The following is a 19,721-nucleotide window of genomic DNA, read 5'->3' on the forward strand; positions in this document are numbered from 1 at the left end:
CATCTGCTTAGCTGAGTTACAGAAACATTACAAAACAATATAAAATATGATTTGAGGAAATGTAAATTAATCAAAGCCTTAGCAAAGCAGATTCAGAAGAGCGGGATATGTATTTTATATCCCCAATGATTGATTATATGATGAGCAGCAATTTATAAAAGAGTTTTAAAATTATACTGCAGCAAATATTAAGAAAATGTTTCCTTTTTAAGTAATTGTTTTTCTTACGTTTTTTGGAGCTCCCAATGTCAACAGATAAGATGAAAAATTAATATATACTAAGTGTGAATATTTAAATATTCTTTTAATTTTATATAGGTTTAGATTTCAGGGAGAACTAGCAACTAATTAGGTCTTCAAGTCTATCTGTTGTATAATTTAAGGTTGTATATTTAGATAAATTTAGTCGAATCTATTACGATATAAATTGTTGAAGAATAAAATGCCTTGCAGACGCCTAGTTCATACATTTACATACATTCGCTTTGACAATTATTTCATATGTAGTGTATGAGGTTCAACTATTTTTCTCTCAGTGTTCGCAATACTCCTCCCACATTGGATTGTGTGATCGACACATGCGTTTCAATCATAAAACCGCCTTAGGTTGGAAGATGTTTTGCCCGGAGTGAGGAACAAATAAAATTAATGATACGCAAATGCAAATGAAGGAAATAAATCCATAAAAGCATATTTAAAACATGTGGCCTTATCCTCCTCCCGGTCCAATACACATGTGCAAAATCATTTTTGTTTTATTTTTCAGCTCTTTTTATGTGCTGGTTGTTGTACCTTTTACGTCAATTGGAATGCCATACATTTCAATGATTACGACGCGCAAATATTCAATCAACTGTTTGTCTGCTGGGTCTAGACCCGCCTCCACCTTTGCTTCCTGGTACCTCTCCTCTCCTCTCTTATTTATGGGCCTGTTTCTGGGGTCCGTCCGCCGGCCGATGATTGTTCGATGTGCCTCAGAGCAACAGCAGGCAGGCAGTAGAGAATCGAACGATTTCAGCATTTTTTCCACGTTTATTATTTTAAATAATCGATTCTGTGTCCACATACATTCGCATATACGAATATTTTGAGAGAGAAGGGAGAGTAAGACGGCGAAGGGGCATATATTTTATGGCCGCAAGCTAAGGACACTCATTATGCGGCTCGGCCAGTAATAACAACGTGAATAAGAAACAAGAGCGGTTTGCCAGCCAAGGCAAGCCGATATGGCAATACGCTTTCAATAAGAAGTTACTCATAGATCTAGCTATAGAGATATAGATGGTGGCAGGGTGAATCTATTGGGAAGAGTGCTCAGATCTAGAGCAATTTGTTTGTGGCCACTAAATTGGCCAACAACACTCCTGTGTGTGTCTGTGTGTGAGGCGTCACAGCTGCGGTTCATAAATAAAAATAAATACATCGCTTGATTTATATGGCCCTAATGAGCTCAGCGCCCAGTTCAACCGACTTTGAACCGAAAAACGCCCAAAAGGAAAACCACCAAAATAAATAAATAAAATCCGCCAGCACATCATGTAAATGCTGTGCAAATAAAAAGATACTTTCGGTTGGCGAATGGTGAGTGGGCATAAAAGATGGCTATGCAGTTGCCGAAGAGTCGCAGTGTTCCCTACTTTTCAGCTGCTTAGCCGCCAGGCAGAGGCCGTTTATTTGATACGTGCGACACACACACACACACACACACACACACACACACACACTCACGCCACCACCCCCATCTACACGTAGTAGTAGTAGGCTGTCAGCCAGTGAGTCCTCTCTATTCTACCAATTTGGTTCAGCGTGCTCTACGTTTGATTTGCTTTCAGTGCGTGCCCATCATCATCAGCATTAGGCATGATTGTTGTTGTTATTAGACAAATATATATAAAGAAAGAGATAGCTGTCAATGAAGCGAGGAAGAGAGAAGGAGTAGAACAACTGTTTCTGGCATAATGACGCTAATTTTGTATGGTCCGGTAACGTAGCCGTTAACATTACCATCTCTACTGTCCGGCATTCATCCCGAAATGAAACAAAATAACTTATGAGGCAAATATTTCAAGTCTTGGCCGCATCCCGGCCTAATGTCAGGTGATTTGACAATGGCATTTATTAATTAAAACATGTGTCGCACGCACGAGCGCACACAGACACAGCGGGGCAGGTCAGGTCAGGCCCAGACGCCATTGATTCGTCGTAGCACTCGGAGCGAAATGAAAACAAAGCAGGCCAACAAAACAAAATAGAAGGGTATACTCCGATTGAACAGGTTAATTAGAAGGAGATTCTATAAGAATAAATTAATCTATGGATAAGGTATTAGAGACCGATCAGATCTGATCTACTTTTAAGGAATCTATTGAAGAACCCAACAAAAATCATACAAAATATATGAGCAATTGTTGATCCCACTAAAGAAATATAAAACAGTGACAAGCTATCGACATATGGTGGAATATTATGAAGCAATTGATTAAAGGATGAATTGATTGCCGCTTGGCAACCCTGTTGGCCAAACTGGTATCAACTCTGGTCGCCGCTTGTTCTTCTCTGAGGAGAGCAAGAGACAGGGACAGGACATGCCGCAGGCAATGGGACAGGGACAGAGCAGAGCAAATGAAGTCACGTACGTGCGATTTTTCTTCTGCTTTGGGGCACATATTAAAATACGTGCGTCTCGCTTTTACTATAACTTTTACACACACACACACAGGGACAGAGGGCCATGGAAAGGCACACACATGCACATTAATGGTGGCATGATGAGGCAGCTAAGTTAGCGTGTTTGTTGTTGCTGTGTTTGCTGGCCCACTCACAAAAGGGCTACAAATGACTTAGGCTTCTGGGTGAGGGCCCCTTGTTCCCCTTTTGTTTTTTGGCTTTATTTTTATTAATTTTTTTTTTTGGTTTTACGAGTATGTGTGCTCGCGTGCGTGTATATATTTGTTTCAATTTCAATGACTGCAAGCAACATTTGCACTTAGTAAATAAAATATAACAAACGCAGGCCAAAACTTTTCTGGGGCCTCGCTTCGTTTAAAGTTTGCCACACATTTTGCTTAATATTTTGTATTCGGTTCTTTGTTCTCCAGTTGGACAGCAGCCAGAGTCCAGAGGAGGAACCAGAGATCCAGAGCCGCTCATTTGCATTTTGGCTGTTGGCTGCAGTGTCAGTGCTCGGCAAACATAAAAGTGGAAAATGGGAAATGGGCCAATGAACTTGCAGACAAAAGTCGTGGATGGGGCCTGGACCGAGCGGACCACCACCGGGCGCAGTAGGACACAGAATATGCCTGCTCCATTTTCGCCACAGCTCCATCTGTGTGCAGCATAAGGGCTGCGAGATACTGTCCAAAGTTGATCACTATTTTGGGATCACATCAGGCAGCAATTTCAATAAGGAAAGAACTGACCCAACATCGATGCACGTTTTTTTGCGATAAAGGAAATCCCCCAGAAGGGGCCTCCAAACACTCTCCAGCCTGTCTGAGACAAGCCAAACAAACAGAAACAATATCGCATCCTCTCACCTCTTTGCCTTTAGCCCATGTTCTGTGTCCTGTGTCCTGTGTCCCGTGTCCCGTGTCCCGTGTCCCGTGTCCCGTGCTTTGTACTGTGTAGCCCGCCCATTGTTGACTTGATTTGTATGCGCCTTGGCTTAGTCCAATGGCCACTTTGTTTTGGTCTGGGGTCCAGGCACTTGAAATTCCCCCATGCAGGCAGCTTTATTGAATTTCCTGTGATATGTAAAGCAACATTTCTCAAGGCATTCCAGTGGCTGGGGAAAAAGCAGTAACCATAAAAGTTGAAACTGCCCGTATATTTAATATTATTTTCTTAAATAAAATATATATACATTCGTAGTTTTTAATATATTCGGATAATAGTGAGGCAGAGGACGAGTACCCTGGAAAGGCGATTTCGGGATACATGGTCTTTTGAATGACAGTCACACGATTGCAGACAGAGATCACAGGTCTCATCCTCGTTCCAGCTAGAGTTCTGATGATAGAAGCGTCCCCTAAGTTGTTGACATCCTATTTCCGCGTTCCAAAAGCAGCACCAGTCCCATATCTCACCTGTAAAATATCAAATCAATCTAATACAACCGATATCTGATTGAAATGCATACCAATCTGTTCGTAATTATCTGGCACACATGCCCAAAATAATCCATTATCAGCGGCTCTATTGGAGTGTTTTTCTTTTGGTCTTATTTTCTCTTGATCTGTGATATTTTCACAGTAGATGCCGGGGGATTCGACTCTCGGACAACCGGACTGAGTCTTCTTACAATCGCCGCACTGTACCGACTCCAATTGAGCCACATCGACTTATTAAAGTTATGCTCTTCAGTTGTATGCTCTAACTATATGTAAAAATTATGCTTACTCACCACAGATTGCGTTCCATATCATGTTTGAGATGCTCAACAGGGTTAGTAGATCAAATTTGATAATCATCACTGATAGAAAACTTTTGATATTGAAAAGAATCTCCCTGGATGTATTGTTGACTTGATTTCTAAACGCCTTGGCCTAGTCCCTATGTAAAACAACATATGTCAGGGCATTCACAGTGCATTCTCAGTGCATAGTCGGCAATTGGCTCAACACAAAAGCAGCACAATATCATATAAAAGTGGAAACTGCAAGAATTCTTAGTATATTTCGTATATGTACAATAGTTTAGAGTAAATTCCGATAATAGTGTAGCAAAGCAGCAGTACTCTGGCAAGGCCACTTCTGGCTTCATTTGCTCCTGTATCGCAGCCGCACGACCACAGACAGAGCATACAGGTAATATTCCAGTCTTCATGCAGCTGATAGTAGTGTCCCGTAAGCTGTTGGCATCCCATTTTCGGGTTCCAAAAGCAGCACCAATCCCATATATCACCTGGAAAATATGAAATCCGTCTGGTTATAGAAATATATGTACCATATAGCCTGCATACCTGTCACTTCGTAATCATCGGGCACACATTGTGCAAGTGTTCCTTTTGTAGCGGTTTTTTTTGGTTTAATTTTCTCTCGATCTGTTGCATTATCGCAGAAGATGCCGGAGGTTGCAAGACCAGCGCACGCGTACTGAACACTGTCACAGCTCGCGCACTTTGGTGACTCCAATTGAGTCCCATCGACTGCTTGATGGTATTCTATTCAATTGAATGCTCTCACTGAAGGTAATACTTCTGCGGACTTACCATAAAAAGAGTTCCATGTTATGATTGAGATGCTCAACAGACTTACTAGATCAAATTTGAAAATCATCACTGATTGAAAACATTTGATATTGAAAAGAATCTCCCTGGATGTATTGTTGACTTGATTTCTAAACGCCTTAGCCTAGTCCCTATGCAAGCAGCTTCATTGAATTTCCTGATATGTGAAAGAACATATGTCAGGGCATTCACAGTGCATTCTCAGTGCATAGTCGGCAATTGGCTCAACACAAAAGCAGCACAATATCGTATAAAAGTGGAAACTGCAAGAATTTTTAGTATATTTCGTATATGTACAATAGTTTAGAGTAAATTCCGATAATAGTGTAGCAAAGCAGCAGTACTCTGGTAAGGCCACTTCTGGCTTCATTTTCTCCTGTATCGCAGCCGCATGTGTGCAGACAGTACATACAGTAATCATTCCAGTCTTCATACTGCTGATAGTGGTGTCCCGCAAGCTGTTGGCATCCCATTTTTGGGTTCCATAAGCAGCAAGAGTCCCATAAAATACCTGGAAAATATGAAATCAGTCTGGTAATACAAATATATGTACCATATAGCCTGCATACCTGTCACTTCGTAATCATTGGGCACACATTGTGCAAGTGTTCCATTTGTAGCGGTTTTCTTTGGTTTAATTTTCCCTCGATCTGTTGCATTTTCGCAGGAGATGCCGGAGGTTTTAAGATTAGTGCAGAATTACTGAAATTCGTCACAGCTCGTGCACTTTGGTGACTCAAATTGAGTCCCATCGACTGCTTGAAGGTATTCTATTCAATTGAATGCTCTCACTGAAGGTAATTCTTCTGCGGACTTACCATAAAAAGAGCTCCATGTTATGATTGAGATGCTCAACAGACTTACTAGACCAAATTTGATAAACATCTCCGATGAAGAATTTTGTTATTTTTATTTTGTTTTTTTTTTTTTGGAAAGGAATCTCTCTGTATATGTATTTTGACTGCACTGGAAATTTCCTTTATTTTTCAGATACACTCATCTGCATTATTTACGTGCCCAGCGACCTTCTTTCTACCCTACGAGTACGGGCGTGTTCATGTGTGCTGGAGACGGTGTGAAGGTGAGATCTGAAAGCTGGAAGCTGGGTGGGGATGGTGGTGAGAGTTAGGCCCTCCAAAACTGATGAGGGTTAATTTGCCAACGGCTCAACAATTCATCAGCCAGTCCAATTAACTAAGCGCGACCCATTTCCCGGCCGCTGCCACGCGACTCCACGCCGCACAGTGGGACATTCCGCCGTTTCAGCTTGCTAAATTAATAACTTCAGAACAAATATTTGATATCTTCATGAAGCAAACTGCATTTGAAAGACAAATGTTCAAAAATTTAATCTACTTAAGTAAATGATGCAACAATGTCTAAAAGCTTCACAATATTGGGTTAAAATTTAAGTTTGTTGCCAGTGCATATTTTCCTATGCTAAATGCTCAATTTTAATTTTTTTTAGATCGACTTTTAATGGTAATTTTTACAATAAAATATTATTTTTTTATTTAATTTTCAAATTTACCTGTTTTTATTTTTTAGATCGATAAAATGGTACATTTTAATGGGAATTTTTTCTATAAAATATTATTAAAAAAAAAATATTTTTTGATTCTGAAAGTTTGTTGAATTTTTTTGTTTTTTTTTTGTAAAATAATCCTCCACTTCTTGGTTATAAGGAGGAATATCTAATAACGTAAACTTATTATTTCTGAAGAATAACTGCTTGTCGATTTATTTTGTGATCTCACAAATCTAATGGATGAAATATATGTATCTGAAGAGGCTGCCAACATGTTGCAAAGATCTTGGGTTTGCTTAATTCGTGATGTCTTTCACGTATTCATATTCCAGTAAGTTTGGTAATCTTTGTTTTTCGTTTCCTGGGCTTCCTCTGACAACCCTCCAATTGGTAGGCTCTGATGTTCAATTAAAATTTGACCAAGTGCTAGAATTACATAAAGCGTGGGAGCTAGGTTTCTTTTCTGAATTTCGTGCGAGGTTGTGGCAGGTAAATCGGTATTGAAGCCAAACGGCTCCGAAACGCAGAATGTGCTTTTAGACTTAGGTAATAAATAGTTCAAGGAACATTTACAAAAAAAATTCTCGAGAAAATATATGGGTAATGGTCAAAATATTTTAAAAAATTTGATTTTAATCAAAAATCTTCGACTTTTGCCACCTCTTTTCGTCTGATTCGCCACTGTGCGCCGTTGATTCCTCCGCCATGCCTCACGCGACTCCACTCTTCGTGGGGTGTTATAAATTTAAATTTAAAAGCCAAACAAAACTCGCATTCTCATTGCCGCACCGCCGCACGCCTGGTCGGAAGCGCTTTATCGCAGCTCGCCCAGCAGATTCTCTAGAAATTAAGAAAAACTGCCCGGTACGGACTGAAATGGAGAGTGATTCTCTTCTCCAGTTAGATGTCGAGATACCGGACCCAGTCCATCTCTGGGCGGAGAGGACACTACTCGTATTTGGCCGTACTCGGATGACACCGTTTGCACTTTATCCTTGTCAGTTGTTATCGTTTATTGCTGCCTTGCCACGGCGAAGAAGGAGCCGCCTTCTTTGAGAAATTGTAGCACAAAAGTCAACGTGTAACGAGAAAATAATAAATGCCATTTAAACAGCAGGCAGACAGACAGACAGACAGAGGAAGAAGGGACAAGAAGAGGATGCGTGCCGGATGAAAACGAATGGAGTATGAAATTGAAAACCACGAAACAAAGTTAAAAGAAAAAATAACAAAAATGAAATAAACACTAAAAAAGTGTGGAATAATAAACAGGATGAAAAAAAAAATTAAAAATGGTCAAAGGTTTCACACAGTTACTCGGATTTTTAAATAATAATTTTGTACACGAAATATATATATATTTTTTTTAATTATTAGAAATTATATTTTGATCAATTTACAGGATGGTTTACACACCCTCCTCCTTCCTATTTTCTATAAGAATGTGTGCTGCCAGGTGGCGATTGTCACGCACTGGCAGCTGGCCTAAAGGCTGGTCTGCAAGAAAGGCAAGGCAAGGCTCTTCACTTTTATTGACAAACTCGACGAGAATTTGTGCGAAATGTGCGTGCGCGACTTGGCCGGCTATCCTTTATCCTTTGAGGCTCTTCTCTCTTTTTTTGGGCGCATACAAAAAGGGAGCTCTAAATGTGTGTGAGTGTGGTAGGGTTGGGCGTGGCTCACAGGACACGACATTTCTTGTGTGTGCCGTAGTTGTTGCTTGTGTCTTTTGTTTCCACCTCGTGCCACTTGACATTGCTTGCGGTTTGTTAGCGGTCCGGGTAAAATTCCAGTGTGCAACAATCTCGTACGGGAAATTTTGTTATTCAAAACACGACGGATTACCGTTCATTCCGCTTACACACACATATACAGAGAGGGAATAAGGGAGTACATATATGCCGTCGCATGTGGAGACCGCAGGCGGCACCTTTCCCGGTTCATGTCGCTGGCGTTGTCACACGGCACACATTTGTTAGACACTAAGCCCGTGTATGCCTCCTTTGCCAAGGATAAGAATGTTTATTATCTTTATCACACACACGCACACACACATACACACAGATACAACTACATTGAAGCCAAACCGCAAAGCAACCGCACGTACAAAACTTAAAGGGGCTGACGGCAAATGACAGACAACAAGACAACAACAAAATGAAGCCGCCGCATCCGCATCCGTATCCGCATCCGCATTCAACTTCCCTTTGCCGGCCATTGTCTTGCGTAACTAACTTCAAAATGGCGCCACGCCGTGTCACGCAATTATGACCACGCCTACGTCTTTGGCATTTTTCAGTGTGGCACAGCTTCACCGCTCCCCCGCTCACTCTCCTTGGCTTTTTCCTTCCCAGTTTCCAGTTTTTATTTCGCTTTATTAAATGCTTCAGGTAGCTACTTAAACACGTTTTCGATTAGAGCAGCTGCTGTCATTACTCAAAGTCGAAGGGGGTCGGGTGGTGCCGGCGGATTTCGGGACGAGTCTCGTCAGTCTTTCACCTGTAGGAAGATGGCGGCGCTTGCCATTCCTTTGCCTGCTGTTGTCGTGCTTTCTTTTCTTTTGCTGTGTTGTTTTTTTTTGCTTCCTGTACATCTTCAATATTTTATAATAAAGCGAAATTCCAGGAAGAGGAATACAAAAATGTGCAGCAACAGCGGCAACAGCGGCATCGGGGGGTTGGAAAAGGAGGCTTAGATGGGGGGCTTGGCGGTTACTGGAGTGTGCTGATAAGGTTCAGGATCAGCTTAAAAGAAAAGAAAATTTCTGTATTAAAAACTAAGGAGAGCTGGAGCTTGGAGTAGAGTACAGGGGTATTATTTTCTTTCAATCAGAGGTCTTACTACTGCAGCTTAGTATCTTAGAGTCTCTTTGAATAAAACCGCTTGCATATGTTTCACCTACATATGTTGTAGACCTTAGCATTATCTGGGGACTCGGCTAATATCTGGCATCCATAAATTCATCTTGATTGCATGCACTGAAAAAGTTAATAGCCCCATTCTGCCCTCCCCAGCCCTCCCCTCGAGGACGTAAGCCGCTCAGTGCAGGCCTGCGATGGATGCCACAACCTGTCATATTTTTATGTTTTAAGCCGCAGAATGGCCGGGATGCAGGGCCCCGGAAGCAAGGTGGGGAATCTTCAAAATAAAAACTCAAAGTACTTTAATGTTGTATCCTGTTATCGCTGCCGACGTGCAGCTGTCGCTATTAGTGTTCGACTTTCAAGGGGGAAAAATATGAAGAGGATGAGGTACTGTCTTGTCTGTTCCGCTTCTTTCATTCGATGTTGCGGCATGGTGTTGACAGGATATTTACAGGATTTCTATCAATATGCCGGCATTAGCACGTACGCCTGCAATGAACGTGAATGTGAGTAATGCCAGTGCCTGAGGAAAAAAAAAACGGTGAAAACGTATGGAGAAGACAGAGGGAAAACAATGCCAGAGGAAAAGCGTACCTCGACTTTGACTGCTAATATAATCATATTTCGGCAATACTACTGATGCTATTAGTATTCAGAATAAACACAAAATAGGCACTACTGATATTTAACGAAATCCCACCAGAATTTATTTATAAACTCATTAATTTTAAGCAGAGCTGACTAACAACTTGGAAGAATTCACCAGAATTTTAGCTTGATTTATTTTTGCTTTTCACCCACTTTTGCTGATTGCTTCTATTTCACACGATTTCTTCGGCAAATTGAAAGATCAACAGTACTGTGCTCGGTAACAGACGACCCCTTAACTTATTTCTGCTGAATTATTTACTTTTCATTTGTACCAGGCAGCCCCAGCAGCCACCGCCAGGCCCGGGCAGCACCTGTTTCCTGCCAGGTGGCTCAACGGGTTAAAACGAGGGCCCAGTCAATTGTTGTCGGTCAAACAAAAACTGGCACAACACGAACAACGAACAATGAACAACGAGAGAGCTCAAGTATTTGTGCTATTTAAAATTTGCTTTACCAAACGTCAAGTGTTTAGCAACAGCAGCCCGAGCGGGCTGAGGCTGAGTGGCACACGGTCCGAAGCTATATTACCCCCCAGCACCCGCAGCACCATCCATTCTAGCCTACACCACCCACTCGAGCTCCTTGGGCTGGGGCTGGGGCTGGGGCTGGGCCTGGAACGGCTGGCCTATGTGTGCGACTGAGATGGGACTTGGCTGGAGCCTATTGGCCGTAAATTATTAATGATTACTAGCCCGAAATTACAGTTAACTCACTTACTTGCTCATTCGCAAATGAAGGCCAATTGCAGCAGAGCCAGAGCGAGGAAGGGAGCGGTTTACGTTGACGGAAACAGGGGACTGGGAACTAATTTATTTTTACCACAAACTGGCCAAAGAGATAGGTAATATAGCCACGATGGGCGCAGGAACGGGTGGCTGAGACTCGAGGGAGGGGTAAGGTCTCTGGCTAATTGTGGGTCCGATTATGCTTAAATATTTATTTTGATTGTTGAAATTTGCGATGAGCATCAATCCGAAAACTTCTCTCATTTATTCGCTCGAAATCATTTCATATTCATAAGAGCTTGTTGTGGACCGGGCCAGAGAACTTTTAGCTATTTATATTTTATATAATGTTATGCCTACTGCGTATAAACAGAATTCATCCCATCGCCAGACAAAAATTATGTATATTTGCCGGAGCCAAACATAGGCACAGGCACAGGCAGTCTCTGTTGTTTTTTTCTGTGGACTTCCGCCTAAAATGGCAAGCGCCTGAATTGATTTTCATTAGGTGGGCCTAGGCATCAACATCAACATCCACATCCGAATCAAAATTCAATTTTCCAGCACACATTTTGCTGATTGTTTGATTGAGGACCGTAATTCGCTGACTCTATTATGCCGTCTTTGAATTGTCAATGAGCTCGAAGAAAATTTTCAGTGATCTGGAATCTGATTTTGTCTTGTTTGCTCTATGTTTATGATTGACTCCAGCCCAAGTTCGTACTGCAGGTTGCCTTTTATCCATTATCTCTTACTAGGAGAATCGTGTCATGTGCCCTGTACTGATTCCATCTTGGTATCCAGTATCCAGTATCATCTGCCAAATATAATTAAAGCCCACTACGGACTATCCTATTCGTTTTGAAGTGTTGGGGCCTTTTCAGAAACCCAAAACAGAACTTGTTCTGAATGGGAAGTAGAGGAGGAGAAAAGGCTGGTTGAAGATTGAGAGAGTGTTGACGACAAACTATTGAAGAACTATTGAAAAGTATTCAAGCGCAGGCAAGTCTTAGCTGGGACATGGAATAAATGGGAGATACGAGTGGCTGTGTGGCTGCTGCTACGTCTACACACACACACCCACACACACACACATACATAAGATTGTGGACAAAAACAAAAATTCTTTCTAAAGCACTCAACAGCCCAAAAAGCGTGGATGCACACAGATACAAAAGCAAGAAAGCAGACACACACACCGAGAGAGAGAGAGAGAGAGAGAGAGAGAGAGAGAGAGAGAGAGAGTGAAATACACACAGCTGTGAGAGAGGCCTCAGTTAGTTGCAGTGAAAAGAGGATAAACTGCATTTTTATCTTTAAACACACTTCAAGTGCCATAGGCGTCAGAGGGAGTGGCGGGCAAGGCCCGGCCTAACAGGCACGAAAACAAACACAAGTGCAGCAGAGGCGCCTCTGTGTTTGAGTGTGGAAGGTGTGGCAGGTGCGGCGGGTGTGTGTGTGCTTTTGTCAGAGCCATGTCCTTACTACTCGTACTCTGATTATTATTCAAGTCATCAACGACGGCCATAAAGCAAGTTTTGAGGGGGCTTCCACCGCTGCTGCAGTCGCTACAGTCGCTTCACTTGAAACGTAATGAGACCAGTGATGAAGCGCCTCTAAGTATGCAGAGGAAGCCATTGGGCCCGCTCTGATTCCTATTAAATGTATCTGCTCGAATTGAAGGATTCAGAAACGCCTTGGACATTAATCACCTATCGGCTGATCCAAAACTTTCGCCATAGCGCGACGGCGGAAACTCTTTATGATATTTGTCGATGCCGAGTAGGGGGAAGTCGAGGATGTCGATGGCGCTGTTTAAACGAACTGCGATATACGCTTGCCAGCCATTTACCAGCCACACCCATGGCCCAGGGAAGACATTATGCGATAAGCCTCAAGGTAACGACATTGCTGCAGGTTTCTCCACTCAACTTTTTACCCATTTCTCTCTCCCATTTTTTTTTTTGGCAATTTATTGCCAACCTTCAAAAAGGCCAACTATGCCAATCTCGGGCTGAGACTGTGTGTGAGAGTTGGCAGCCGACAGGATTGAAAGGACTGCAAGCAACAAAAAAGAGGTTTTGCATAACGGCAAGAATTAATTTTTTAACACGCACACTGACAGAGAGAGAGTAGAGTGAGAGTGCCTCAAGAAGAGGAGCGGAAAGACCGCTGCGCGTTGACACTGATTTTGACGCATTGCTCCCTGAGGATGTGACCCAAAAAGTCAGTGCGGCAAATGAGCAAATGTGGGTGGCAGGCAGCAGCAGGCAGCAACTGAAGCCGGTTAAGTGTTCAGTAGTCTGGAGTGCTGGAGATCTAAGCATGAGCAAAATATGAGAGCTGCACAGCCAGAAGGCAGCGGACGGGGGAGCAGAGAGCTCACCCAGTCGTTATTCGGTGTTTTTAATTTGCGCCCGGCTGGTGGTGGTTAGATTCCGACAGAGTGAAAGGTAGACAGACATCCAACCGTGGAAAAGCATTTTAATATGCAAATGGAAGAGCGGAAAGCAAAATCTAGGAATCTAGGAATCTAGGAATGTGGCAACCTCTTTGAGGTGGAGTACAAGGCCCCTAGCTGCTGCCACCAATTGATAGAAGCAGCACGAGGAGCCACGAGAAATGAACCACCAACGCGGGTTCAATGCCAGCTCAAATGCTGAGCTCTAACCATAGCTCAGGGCCTCCTGCAAGTGAAATGAAACAGTTCCCAGGCCGAAAACTGCAGACTTCTTGAAGCCCCAACAACAAGATTTGCTCGGAGCGTCACGCAAGTGCTTCAACGAGCCAAAGCAAAGGAAAGCTGCATGCAAAAAAAAAGCAAAAAAAAGGGGGAAAATAAGAAAATGCTGAAAAGCATGTCAGTTTCATGCTCGCGGCCGCACTTAACATTATTTTTGCTGCACCAGCAACAGCAACAGCAACAGCAAACGCAGCGGCAACAAGAACCCACTTCTTTTGTGGAAGAGCAACAACAGCAGCTGCAGCCAGCAAACTGGATGCCCTTACAGGCCACCCACCCAGCCAGTACTGCCCTATAACGCATACGCAGCGTGGTACGTGTGCGCGAGCAGGTCAAACTTAAATATTTAATGAAGCGCTTAATGTGCGACTTCCCGTCCTCCGGAGCCTCTTTACCACGCTTTACCCCTTAAGCAGCCTTAATTGCCGAGCTCAGGCACGGCATCGCGCCCTCTCTCCCTCTCCCGCTGTCTTTGTTTCTGGTCAAGCTGAAAAACCTGCAAATATTTTCAGCAAATTTTTGCCTAATGCAAAAAATATTTTATTGTGCTCGCTTCTGAAAGCAGGGGACAGATGGGGCAGAATTCAGTACCATAAATTTGAACAGAGACAAAAAATGAATTACGGAGGGAGAGAAGGTAAGCGTTCTCTTGGTAAGCAGCCCCAAAATATTTGCGGCGGTCCTCTAAGCCCAGGCATGCGGTTGGCCAGGCATGTGCAGCATTTCAAGCAGCGCACTTCACACAAAAGCAAAACAATAATACATACATACATACACCAACACACATACACACACAAACAATGAACGTAAAGGCAGCCATTGCCATACAGTTTTCGGACGCTCCCTTCCCCCGCAAAGGCAACTAGATGCAGGTGCTGGATTAGATATGTCCCGGCTCAGAATTTACACCTAAAGCTAAGCGAGTGCCCAAAACAGTTGGCTAGAAAAATTGTACAACTTCTTATTAGGGTCTTCAAAATTTAGGATAAAAGAAGCGGGAGATTTTTTAAAATATAAAAAGAATTCTTTAATATTTAGCAGATTGAAAGTAAAATGCGAAACATTTCGAAACTTTAATTCTCTGAAATTTGTTAATGAGTGGAGAAGCTGCAAAAACATCTCAATTGTTTCCTCCAATCAGTAAAAATTATATGGTTTTATTGTGGTCAAATATTTGAATGTGAATTTTCGTAATGTGAGATTATATAAATGTATAGGTACCTAAAATATATATGGCAAATTTCTTTTAATACAATTATTTACGGGCCCAAAGATTGAATACGCCATCTGATCCCCCAACGGCCATTTTATGATCCAGTTTTAGCGGGAAACCAGACCCCGGGACAGCACTGGGCTTCGTGTTGCAACCAGGGAGGCCAGGCAGCACCAAGGCATTACAGCATTTGCACGAATCAGCCGGCTAGCACATTCTTTTACCAAGCCAGAACAATGAGATTGTTGGGCTGGGCCTGTTTCAAGCATTTAAAGTGAACAAAGTGTGCCAGACTGGCTCAGATTTAGATGCAGACTCAGACTTGGACTCAACTTCGCTCTTTCTGTGGGGCTGAAGGCTTTACCTATGTATTTAAATCAAAGGGCCAAGTCAAGGTGTTTCGTGCCAAGTACTTTGGTTATGCCTTCTCCCCCGCTGAATGTACATGCAGCTTGCCACAAACCCCAACCAACACACACATAAACCTCCTGGAGAGGAGGGGTTTTTTTTTTTTTTGGTAAGGCACGAGACGACATAAAGTGGAACTTGCCAACGTAACGAAATTCGGTCAACATGTTGGCCATGACGGCGACCGGTGGCTCGCTCGCTTAGGTTAGTGCCATACTGCCCACATGTGGCCATAATTTTTAAGCGCCAAATGAGCGGCCATCCATTGGCCATGATGTCCGGCATGGTATTTGCCGTTTGCCATTTGTCCTTACCAGTGGCACATTGTCCTGGGCCGGCCAACACGAATACCTTTGGGACGTGGGCCAAATGGCCGAATACCGTGGACTGTTAGCCCGATCTTGAGCCAGCAGCATTAAAGGCAGGTAATATCGTGGCTTTTTCTAATTGTTGTGGTTTGATCTCGTAACTGGAAAAGTATATTCTCACTTGAACACTGGCCAATACATTTCTTATTTAGCTTAATATTTAAAGCTCGTTTCGAGGCATTTCATTCGATTTCATTGCACGATTTTTGACCTTTCTTCCCGCAAACAATCAATGCCAGATAGTGTTAACCCTTCGGCTACGCCCAAAAATCCCGTTGGACCCATTCATGTGTTGCACAAATAAAATAAAGTTAGCTTAGGATACGTTAAACTTGTAAATATTGTCACACACTCTTCCAGCTACACAAACACGTGCAGACGTGTATAGTACACACATATCCGGTTCTGCAAATTTAAGGTCAGTTTTGTTGTCAATTCTTTTATACACGTAGTACTAGAATATCCAAAATAAACTTTAAATAGGGTACTAAATTCTTCACATATTCAAATATACAAATTAAATATAAAATATTTATTGAACTTAAACAAAAAATAAATAAATTAAGATGAGTTTGTTTAAAGTAAGATTTGAGAATTATAAGATTGTTTTTATTTGGTCAGAGATATCATTTGTTCAATGGTACTTGTACTATTCATTCATTTCTATTTGAATTGATTATAGGTTCTTATCAGCAGCTCAATAGTTTGGCCGTAGTGTTTAAAAAAATAATGCACTTATTTTTATAATAATTTATCAATTACGTTGACAAAGTATTGAAAGTAGTTCGTTGGTCTTTCCACCTATCTACTGAGTGCGTAAATTGAAAAGAATTGGACAAATCACACCTGTAAATATTGCCACGTTTGTGCCTCCAAACACAGAGGGAAATCCAGATAAATACCTGGAAAATTTACCCTCTTCCTACGCACACTGAATGCATTAAAAAAGCAGCAGCAGCAGAAGAAAAAAATACAACGAATCGCATGCAATACGATGTGGCATGGAAGGATAAGGCGATGTGGGTCGAGCCGCACATTTTGTCAAAATTCCCCCCAGAACACAGCAGACAAATGGAAGCCAAACAAAAAGAGGCACAAGGCAGCGGCAGCAGCAGCAGCAGCAAAAACAAAGAACAACAAAGATAAAGAGAAAGAGGAAGGTCCAAAAAGCAGAGAGAGGGACAGGAGGATTGGGTGGCTGAGAGCTGGGAGCGGGGCAAAGAAACCACAATCGAGACCATTATCAATTACACGCACAGCAGGACACGGTGGCAGGACACAGAAACACATGCAGACGATGAGAGAGAGCGGCGAGGGGAAAATGAGAATGGAGATAGGAATACTGGGGGGGGGCTGGGTGACTGGGTGGCTGGGAGAGAAACGCAAACGAAATGAAAATACGCATAAAATTGCAATTTACATCACATCCATTTGCACCCATATGTGCACACTGGCACGCACACTGACGCACACGGATATCAACCGCACACACAGAAACATAACAGAGTTACAAATAAAATTCATTCATACGCATAATGAAACTCGCTCTCTTTCTCTCTCCCTTTGCATCTGTCTTTCTTCTTCGCTCCCCCCTTGGGTACAAAAGTACAAAGCGGCAACAAAGGAACACCCAAATAAAGACAACAATGTTTAGAAATAAACAAACAAATGCGACTGGACGAATGAGTGGATGGATGGATGGATAGATGAATGGATGGACGAAGCAGAGGCAGATGATGACCAGGAACTGAGGACTGGGGGAGGGAAGGACTTTCGATTAGGAATGGGAATGCATTCTTCACCGCTGGAGAGTTGGCCGGAGAAAAATCCACGCCCTATATGTAAATTATTAGCCAGGCCACTTTTTGTCCGCCGCCCAAACTCAAGCTCTGATGGCAGGGGCCACGAGCGGCCGCAGAGTCCCTGGAGTTGCCCAGCAAGAGCTGGAAAAATTTCAACCATAAAGGGAGCAAATTGAAGCCGCAAACGGAGAGGGAGAGAGAGCACAACAAAGAGATAGAGCCAGAGAGCGTATGAAAGTGTGAGAGTGAGAACGGGGATGCTCTCGCTTTGTAGACTTTTTTGCTATGTGGCCCAAAGTAAAACGCCCTTTTGGAGTTGCTTCCGATGGGAGCTAAGGGAACCCTGATCAAAGAGAGTTTCAGCTTAAATTTTTGAAATAAATGAAAAAATTTGGAATTTACAAAATAGTTACTATATAAAGATACTATAGCCCTTGAAACAAATATTTCGACTTTCCTGGATCTAAAGAGAAACTAAACATATTTCTTTCACCATTCTTAAGCTGATGCTTAAAGTATTGCCTACTTTTAGGCTTGTCAAGCAAAGAGAGAGTTTCGGAGTAAGGCAATGAGAGAGAGAGAGTCCTGTGCTCTTGTGCTTTGTCGCTTTGTGGCGCCCAGCATGCGCAGAGTGTAGCGAGAGACGCGCGCCACACGACCACATCCCGAGCAGCGTCCGCACAGCATCAGCGGCGGCCCCAGCTGCGAAAAACTCTGCCATGCAGCGGCGGCCATCAGTAGTTGCCTCAGAGCCCGCGGGTTGAAGAAATCGTACGCATCGAGCGAGAGGCAAGCGCCGCGTCAAACCAAACAAAGAAAAAGAAAAAGCAAAGCAAAAAAAGTACATAAAAGCGAATAACAACAAGAGAGTGCAGAGCAAATAAAACAGACAGCAATAGGCAATTTCTAATTGACCAGGATTTCCCCACAACTGTGTTCAACTTAACCATCAAGCCAATGACCAAATGTTGCCACAAATCGCAGGCAAATGAGCCCGCAACTACAAGACTCCAATCCGTTGCCGTTGCTGCTGCTGCTGCTCCTGCTCCAGCGGCTGCTGCAGAGTAGCAGAGTACAGTGCGAGCCCGGTCCCGTGCCAGACTCCGTGCCTCCACCCGCTCCCTGTACCGCTTTTCGAGCAGGGCGTTTTCTGCTTCGGTGTCCGTGTGTGTACCAGTGCTTAAATAATCCGCATAGCCAGCCAGTGCAACTTGAGGTGGCCGTAAATCACATTTCAGTAAACTAAAACCTCGAGTGCTGTCGCTTGCGGCTCATCGCATAGCGCCTCAAATTGAATCTCGTTTCCGGTCCGTACGTCCGCTCCCTCGTTGGCCAAGTCGGTCGTTTGGTCTGTGTATCGGTCTGTCGGTGTGTCGGTGTATCGGTGTATCGGTCGGCCGGACTGTCGGTGTGCCTGGTGTTGCTTCGCTTTTGTCGCCAGACATTTTTAGCTGCTCAAAAATTGATGCCAGCAGCCCCAGCAGCCCCAAGCAGCCCGAAGCAGCCCAAGCAGCCCCAGTGACAGTCGCCTAGGCAGCGCTGTAATGTAAGTTATTGTATTCCCCCAAACTCGAACTCCAACTCCTCGCACAGCTCCACTACAGCCCACACTCCCCGCCATCAAACCATCCCTGAGCACAGCCTGTAAATGTGCTACATGATTCCTGCTTAACTGTTGCTCCAACTGCGGCAGCGTTCAACGCCCCAGACAGACCTGCACACCGAAAGCCAACCAGCCAGCCGGTCCATCGGAAATGTGTGCCAGTGTGCGAGCTCCCTGTACTTGAGCCAGCGAGTGGTAGTATTGGCCCAGAAGCGTCCTGAATGTTTATGGCAGTTGAAAGTCGTGAAATTGTTAGGCAATCTATTGGAGCGCACAATATTTCTAACCATCAAAATATTCCCAGTTAATGTGGTTCTAGAATGGTTTACTATGTGTATTTTCCAAATGGAACTCGAAGTCATTTTATTATTATTTCTATTTACTTTGAATATGTATACTTTAGGAATTGTTCTACATTTACGTTTTCAACGTCATAGAAGAGCTAGAATTCTTTGAACAATTAATGTCTTAGAAATATGTTGTATAGGATTTTATTTATTGTGTATTTCGTAAAAGCCCTAGTACACACTTATATTTGCGTAGAACTTATTATTTTCCATTCCAACTAATTCTCAGGGTAATTTGATCA

At 43.1% G+C, this 19,721-nt stretch overlaps 3 protein-coding genes across 4 annotated transcripts in view; 1 reads left to right on the forward strand and 2 right to left on the reverse strand.

Annotated features, from left to right (window-relative positions):
• Nucleotides 1-3,773: 3,773 nt before the first annotated feature.
• Nucleotides 3,774-4,537, reverse strand: LOC108156063. Its single transcript, XM_033388456.1, has 2 exons — nucleotides 4,403-4,537; nucleotides 3,774-4,085 (listed from the first exon to the last, which is right to left on the reverse strand). The coding sequence occupies exons 1-2, from the start codon at nucleotides 4,467-4,469 to the stop codon at nucleotides 3,874-3,876; spliced, it is 279 nt and encodes a 92-aa protein (XP_033244347.1). The 5' UTR covers nucleotides 4,470-4,537; the 3' UTR covers nucleotides 3,774-3,873.
• A 105-nt stretch (nucleotides 4,538-4,642) lies between these two features.
• On the reverse strand, nucleotides 4,643-5,311 carry LOC108156062. Its single transcript, XM_017287345.2, has 3 exons — nucleotides 5,210-5,311; nucleotides 4,961-5,146; nucleotides 4,643-4,902 (listed from the first exon to the last, which is right to left on the reverse strand). Exons 1-3 carry the CDS (start codon nucleotides 5,274-5,276, stop codon nucleotides 4,667-4,669), a joined length of 489 nt encoding a protein of 162 aa, XP_017142834.1. The 5' UTR covers nucleotides 5,277-5,311; the 3' UTR covers nucleotides 4,643-4,666.
• Nucleotides 5,312-18,279: 12,968 nt separating this feature from the next.
• The window catches only part of LOC108156058 (acetylcholine receptor subunit alpha-like 1), a 63,915-nt gene continuing 62,473 nt past the window's right edge, over nucleotides 18,280-19,721 (forward strand). For both annotated transcript variants that reach the window (XM_017287341.2, XM_033388454.1), the window contains exon 1: nucleotides 18,280-19,075. The gene's annotated coding sequence lies outside the window, so the exon portion shown is untranslated. The remainder of the gene's footprint in view (nucleotides 19,076-19,721) is intronic.

The sequence above is a fragment of the Drosophila miranda genome, chromosome 2 (assembly GCF_003369915.1).
Source record: "Drosophila miranda strain MSH22 chromosome 2, D.miranda_PacBio2.1, whole genome shotgun sequence".
In the NCBI taxonomy this organism is placed as follows: domain Eukaryota; kingdom Metazoa; phylum Arthropoda; class Insecta; order Diptera; family Drosophilidae; genus Drosophila; species Drosophila miranda.

Bases quoted from the DNA above. Each gene is read 5' to 3' on its own strand.
- LOC108156063 (XM_033388456.1), bottom strand. From the start codon at position 4,469: ATGATTATCAAATTTGATCTACTAACCCTGTTGAGCATCTCAAACATG. The intron at 4,086-4,402 runs GTGAGTAAGCAT...GATATTTTACAG, and splicing joins GATATGGAACGCAATCTGTG to GTGAGATATGGGACTGGTGC.
- LOC108156062 (XM_017287345.2), bottom strand. From the start codon at position 5,276: ATGATTTTCAAATTTGATCTAGTAAGTCTGTTGAGCATCTCAATCATA. The intron at 5,147-5,209 runs GTAAGTCCGCAG...ACCATCAAGCAG, and splicing joins AACATGGAACTCTTTTTATG to TCGATGGGACTCAATTGGAG. The intron at 4,903-4,960 runs GTATGCAGGCTA...CATATTTTCCAG, and splicing joins CGATGATTACGAAGTGACAG to GTGATATATGGGATTGGTGC.